At 54.8% G+C, this 5,936-nt stretch overlaps 1 protein-coding gene across 1 annotated transcript; it reads right to left on the bottom strand.

Annotated features, from left to right (window-relative positions):
• Window positions 1-470: 470 nt before the first annotated feature.
• On the bottom strand, window positions 471-4,550 carry KLF4 (Kruppel like factor 4). The gene is made up of 4 exons (XM_017806061.1): window positions 4,332-4,550; window positions 3,310-4,216; window positions 3,060-3,224; window positions 471-1,581 (listed from the first exon to the last, which is right to left on the bottom strand). The coding sequence occupies exons 1-4, from the start codon at window positions 4,548-4,550 to the stop codon at window positions 1,406-1,408; spliced, it is 1,467 nt and encodes a 488-aa protein (XP_017661550.1). The 3' UTR covers window positions 471-1,405.
• Between the last annotated feature and the right edge of the window lie 1,386 nt (window positions 4,551-5,936).

The raw sequence follows: 5,936 nt of genomic DNA, 5'->3' as shown, positions 1-5,936 counted from the left end.
TTTGCAACATTGATTCTCCTTCACTCACACTAAAGTGCTTACACCATCTTATCGAAGAAATCCAAGAAAAAAAAGCCAGAACTTTTGCATGCTGAAAAGACAGCTCCAAAAAAAATATTTCTAGAATTTGTTATCTTTCAAACACACAAAGTCTCCATGTCCTCAGCAGAAGTGTTTCCTCTAACAAGTAATTCAGACTGAGTTACTTAAAAAACAGTAAAACTACAGTTTCATCATGCAGGTGAGATAAGTGGCAATTTGATATTCAGAGCAAAAATCTTCCTTACACCTTTTTCCCTAAAAAGACATGTGACATCAGCACTGCACTTACACAATCCCATCTTTCAGAGTCTTGAGACTACAAGCCTTTGCTGCCACCCCCTCCTTGCCTTGGTAAACTCAACCACTAACAAATACTTAATAAACTTTCTTTGGCCTTGTCCATGCATAGAAGAAAACTAGAGCAACTATTCAGATAAAATATTATAGGTTTATTTAAAACTTATTTTCACCTTGAATATGCAAAATACAAATTCCAACAAAATTTTGTTATTACTTTGTGGTTTACAAATATACAAAATAGAAGTTTGCTTAAATTTATATTACATATTTATTATGTAAAGAACTATATAGAAAACATTTGTTCTGCTTAAGGCATATTTGGGAATAAACCATTGTACAAACTATTGCACATCGAAACCACAGTGCATTACAGACTGTCTGCATAAAGTTATTTTCTTAGTAAAAAAAGATAAACCAGGTTTATTCACCTGATTTAGGTCATAATTGGCAATCGGAAGACAAAAAATATTTCCTTGTCAGATATGCAGCAGTTTGAGAACTTTGGCTTCCTGGTTTTGGTACCTCTAGAACCAACAGTCACTAAGCACCATGAAATAGGCTTTTAAAATATAATTTTGTACCTGAATTTTTCCTCCTCTTTTAACATTGTGATGGCTTTTAGAAGAAGAAAAAAAAAAGAAAGTACAAGATGACATTTACATCTAATATTGCATTGAAAGAAAATTAAGGGAATGTCATTTCCCTGTGTAATATCCCCACCCTCCAAACTACACACAGCCTGTTTAACCCTGATATCCGTGACTTCCAGTCACTCCTTGGCATTTTGTAGTCCGGAAATAATTCAAGTTGGATTTACAGATTGGAATGATAGAAGATCCAGTCATTGACCCCAACTTTTTTTTTTTGGTTCTCTTACTTTTAAGCGTATAACTATAAAAAAAGAAAGTTGCAACGTCCATATGCAGTTATCCCTCTTTTCCACTCTTTGGAAGACTTCACCTTGATTTATCTGTAGTGCTTAAACTGTTTCTCCCCATCTTGCGGAAGACAGTCCTTGTGCTGTAAATACTGAATCTTTAGGGGAAAGGTCCACTGCTTCCAACTAGAAGTGCCTCTTCATGTGTAAGGCAAGGTGGTCTGACCTGGAAAATGCTCTGTCACACCGCTGGCACTGAAAAGGGCGGTGGCCTGTGTGTTTTCTGTAGTGACGAGTAAGTTCATCAGATCGGGCAAACTTCCATCCACAGCCTTCCCAGTCACAGTGATAAGGCTTCTCACCTTTTAAAAAAAACCAGGCAATAAAACACATCAGTTAGGAGGTTTGTTGTTTTGGGGTGGGTTTTTTTGGTTGTTTTTTTTTTGTGGCTACCAATTCTAGCACCTTTCTCTCAAGCGGCACTAGAATATTGTCCTGCTTAAAAAAAAAAAAGGGGGGGCAGTCAAATGCAATGGACTTCTTGAAGCAGTTACAAACAAACTACAAGGACTAACAGAGCAAGATTGTCTTTTTGAGATGTATAGGCACTATACAATTTTAGTGTCACTTAAATCTTCACTAAAATGTTCATTCCCATCCTCTTCCGCACAAGGCTTCAGAGAACGCAAGTGTGTATTTTTGCTGGCAATTTTACATAGCAACCAGAAATAGCTCAGCAGAACAATGTATTTAGGTAATTGTAGGTCTCAAGAAGGAAAAAAACAGCCAGAAACTATTTTCATTAGCTCAGCCTGATTAAGGACTCAATCTTACTAGTGTCTTCACCATAACAAAACCACTGCTGATGGCAGGATGAGCTTCCCTCACAATTACAAAGTCCCTGTCCCACGCACACTGGAGACAGTGCTGACTGCTTGGGGCAGATGTTCACCATTCACTTGACTGATTGTTTTTCCCCCACTACCATTAGCTGAAAATGCAGCCTAACTACCACGGCACCAGTATTTGTTTTTCCCTATCCCATCTCCTCCTCAGGAGAAAGTTTTGAATCGAGTTCACAATCCAGGGACTTAAATCATGCAAATTCCCAGGTAATTTAATCACTGCTATGGAATGCCCACACTGGCTGTACCTGCTTTCACAAGCTCAGTTACTGCAACACCACACACTTAGCTGCAAGGTTAGAGTTTGAAACCAGGCTCAGATACACACTTCAGCAGGTTTTATCCCAATTCCAGCTGCCGACTATCCACAGTTAAACTGCCTCTTTGGTGCTGTTTCAGGAAAAGATGTCCTCCCACAGGTAGGCGAGGCACCCCATCTGTGCTGCAGCTCAGCTGAAAGCCCCACTCTCAATGGGCCCCATCACGGTTTCCCCAAAAAGGAAGCAGCAGAGGTGCACAAACCTCTGCCCTACAGGACTGCACAGCACTTAACCACAAGCAAAGCAAGAAGTATCTTAGAGAGGTCTGCTCCCTTCTCAGAAGTGGGCCAACACCACCTAGAACAAGGAATCCTACCTGACTTCCAATTACCTGCTAATTAGCTCTCCACACAGCAAGACAGAAGTAACAAACTGTGCCTTGGCAAGAAACCCATCTGCTCCCTGAGTCACTAAACCATTAAGCAAAATGTCAAGCCAATAAGCAAAGGCTCCACAAAACTTCAAATAACCAAGAGGGGAAGAAAAAACAAAAAAAAGCCCGGAAACTCAACAAAGGGTACGTCTTGCTGCTTTTAGCCCTCCTCCTGTGCTCACACGTTTTCACTGTCTGAAGGACTCATCCCATGCCCCTCAGGCCGGGACATTGGAACTGACCTGTGTGGGTTCTTAGATGAGCCTTGAGATGAGAGCTCTTGGTGTAGGTTTTGCCGCAGCCCGCATAGTCACAGGTGTGCGTGGCCGTCCTTTTCCTAGGCCACGACCGGCGTCCCCTCTTGGGCTTGGTCTCCTCAGGCAGGCAGCTCCCGGATGGCATCAGCTCTAGGGGCGGACAGGGAGGAATAAGCACCGCCGTGGCCAGCACCAAAGCGGGCACACTGACTGCCCCAGCACTGCGGGCACTCACCTTGGTACTGGAGCGTGCTGGGTGGAAGCTGCTCGGGCAGGAAGGTGGGGTAACCGGGGGCCGGGGGGTACCCGGGGGGCAGCGGCAATGGTGGATGGCTCAGTCCCGGGGCGGCAGGGAGGCAGTCTCTGCCGCTCAGCATCTCCTCGGGCCCCAGCGAAGGCGTACTCCGGGAGGGCAGCTGGCGGCTGCCCAATGCGAAGTCGTGCTGGGGGGCTCCTCGGGGGCTGCTCCCATGCGGTGGCGGGGCCAGAGTGCACGGCGGGGCGGCCTCTTGCTTGATTTTGGGGACCATCCTCGGCAGGGGTGTGTAGGGGCTGCTGGAGCCATCGGCGCCGGGCGGTGGGGCGGCGGGGCCACTCTTGGGGCTGAGCCCTGGGTGGCTGTACTCGCCCACCGCCTTCACCACGAACTTGCCCTGCAGGCTGCCCAGGGGCGGCAGCGTCGCAGGCGCAGGCAGGTACACTGCGTCCAGGTCCGGCCGCATGAGCTCGGCCACGAAGCCTCCCGAGGGCGACACGTCGGTGATGTCTGCCAGGTTGAAGGGGGCGGCGGACCCGGCTGCAGGCGCCCCATCGCAGCTACCGCCGCCACCACCACCGTAGAGGAGCCCGGCGGGCTCGGGCCGGGGCAGCGGGTACGCGAAGGGCGCGGGAGGGCAGGGGCTGGCTGTGGGGGCCGGGGTGGCGGCGGGGGCCACCACCACGGCGGCGGCGGTGGGCTCCTGGTGCATGAGCGAGTTGGAGAGGATGAAGTCGAAGTCCAGCAGCTCGTTAAACTCCTCGGCGTCGCGGCGGGGCCCCAGAGTGGTGGTGGCAGCTTCCAGCTCCGACGGCGGCGTCTCCACCGGCCGCGCCGCCAGCGCCGGCGGCGGCCGCTTCAGCTGCGACAGCTCCTCCCGCCAGCGCTGCGGGGACATTCGCACGCCTCAGCCCCGGCCGCACCCGCCCGGCCCGACGGCCCCCGCCCCGCCCGGCCCCATCCCGTCCCGTCCGGCTCCTCCGTGCCGCGCCGATACTCACGTTGCCGGGGCCCGCGGGCCGCGCCGCCTTCTCACGGCCCGCGGCGCCCGCCGCGAAGGTGGCGATGGAAGGGAGGAGCGTGCCGCTGAGCGCCATCTCGCACTCGCCAGGGGGCTGCCTGCGGGTGGGGGAAGACAGAGCGGGGTCAGCGAGGCGGTCAGGGATGGAGGGATGCAGGGACGGAAGGGCGGCAGCCGCGCCCCGCAACACCCACCGCATCCGCGCCGGGTCGTCCCGCCGAGCCGCCGCCGCCGCCGTCGTGGAGCAGAGGGAGGGAGGGCGCCTGGGACGCGCCGTCCAGCCGCGGGGACCCGGCGCAGCGCCGCCACCGGGGCGGGGCCGCGGGAGCGCCCTTCTTCTTCTTCTTCTTGTGGCTCGGCGGGGCGCAGAGCGGCTTGTGGGGCGCTAGCGGCGCCGTGGGGATGAAGGCGAAGAGGAGGAGGAGGAGGCGGCCGCCGCCCGGCAACGCGGCACCGGCAGCGCGGCGGCGCGGGGCGCTTCCCGAGGAGCCGCGGCCATGTGGGGAGCCGGGCAGGACGGACGAGGCGCAGTGATTCCAGTGGGGAAAAAAGGAGGGAGGGAAGGGATGGATGGATCGACGGAGGGAGGGAGGATAAGAGGTAAGAGGGATGTGCACGGAGTGCGCTCCGCTGCCGCCGCGCCCCGCTCGCCACTGCGCGGGGCTCCGGCCGCCGCCCCCTCTTATCACCTCACCTCGCGGGCGCGCCGCCCCCGCCGCCATAGAGACGGCCACAACAAACGGACATATGGGGAAAGGGGGGGCATGGAGGGGCGGCCGGGGCGGGACGGGCCCGGGGCAAGGGGGGGGAGCGTAAAGAAGGAGGGGGGGCTCCGCCCCGAGCGGCCCGTGACGCGGCGGTGACGGCGGTGAAGGGGGGGCAGGACGCGGGGACACAAGCGCTGGGGATGCCCGCGAGCCGCGGGGGCTCCCACACGGGCGGCGGGGTGGGAATTCCTGCCGGGAATCGGCGGCCCGGCGTGGAAGGGGAGGAAGCGGAACGGAGCATCCCGAGCGCCCGGTCGTGCCTCACCGTCCTTCCCCTTAACCTTTCATTTTCGGTTTTTATTTTTAATTTATTTTTTCTTTTTTTTTTGTCCCTAATTTTTCTTTTCCCTTATCCCCTTCTCTCCTTTTTACTTTTTTTTTTCTGGTCCCTTTTTGTTCATTTCCCGAAGAGCCCCGACGGCGCGGCTCCACACTCGTCACACTCTAATCCCAGCCTTTGGCTACTCTTCGACTCCCCCCCCCATCGTAGGGACCCACCGGTCCGCGGAGATGCGGCCGGGCAGCCTCGGTCGCGACGGTACCAGAGGCCGGGACAGGGCGGAAGGCTGGAAATAGTCCTTGAAAAAAAATAAAATAAAAAGTTACAGAACAATCCCCAAAACCAGAACACACTCAACCCAAGCGGGAACCGCAGCGAACGGACCGGGCTAGCCAGTGGGAGGGTGGCCCGGCTCCTCCAGAGGGCAATGGCGAGCCGGCGCCTCGCCTCTCTGTCCCCCTGGCGGGCTCTGTCCCTGTCCCCGACGGGCTGTGTCCTTGTCCTCCCCGGCTGGCTGTGTCCCGGTCCTCCCCGCCGG

Source organism: Lepidothrix coronata, unplaced genomic scaffold (genome assembly GCF_001604755.1).
Source record: "Lepidothrix coronata isolate B3197 unplaced genomic scaffold, Lepidothrix_coronata-1.0 Scaffold14, whole genome shotgun sequence".
NCBI classification, from domain to species: domain Eukaryota; kingdom Metazoa; phylum Chordata; class Aves; order Passeriformes; family Pipridae; genus Lepidothrix; species Lepidothrix coronata.
This window is presented reverse-complemented; position numbering and strand designations above follow the sequence as displayed.

What these genes read in the sequence shown, in the direction of transcription:
- KLF4 (XM_017806061.1), bottom strand. Translation starts at nt 4,550, where the DNA reads ATGCGGTGGGTGTTGCGGGGCGCGGCTGCCGCCCTTCCGTCCCTGCAT. An exon ending in GGCCCGCGGGCCCCGGCAAC is followed by an intron (nt 4,217 to 4,331) that starts GTGAGTATCGGC and finishes ATGTCCCCGCAG; the next exon opens with CGCTGGCGGGAGGAGCTGTC. An exon ending in TCATCTAAGAACCCACACAG is followed by an intron (nt 1,582 to 3,059) that starts GTCAGTTCCAAT and finishes TTTTTTTAAAAG; the next exon opens with GTGAGAAGCCTTATCACTGT.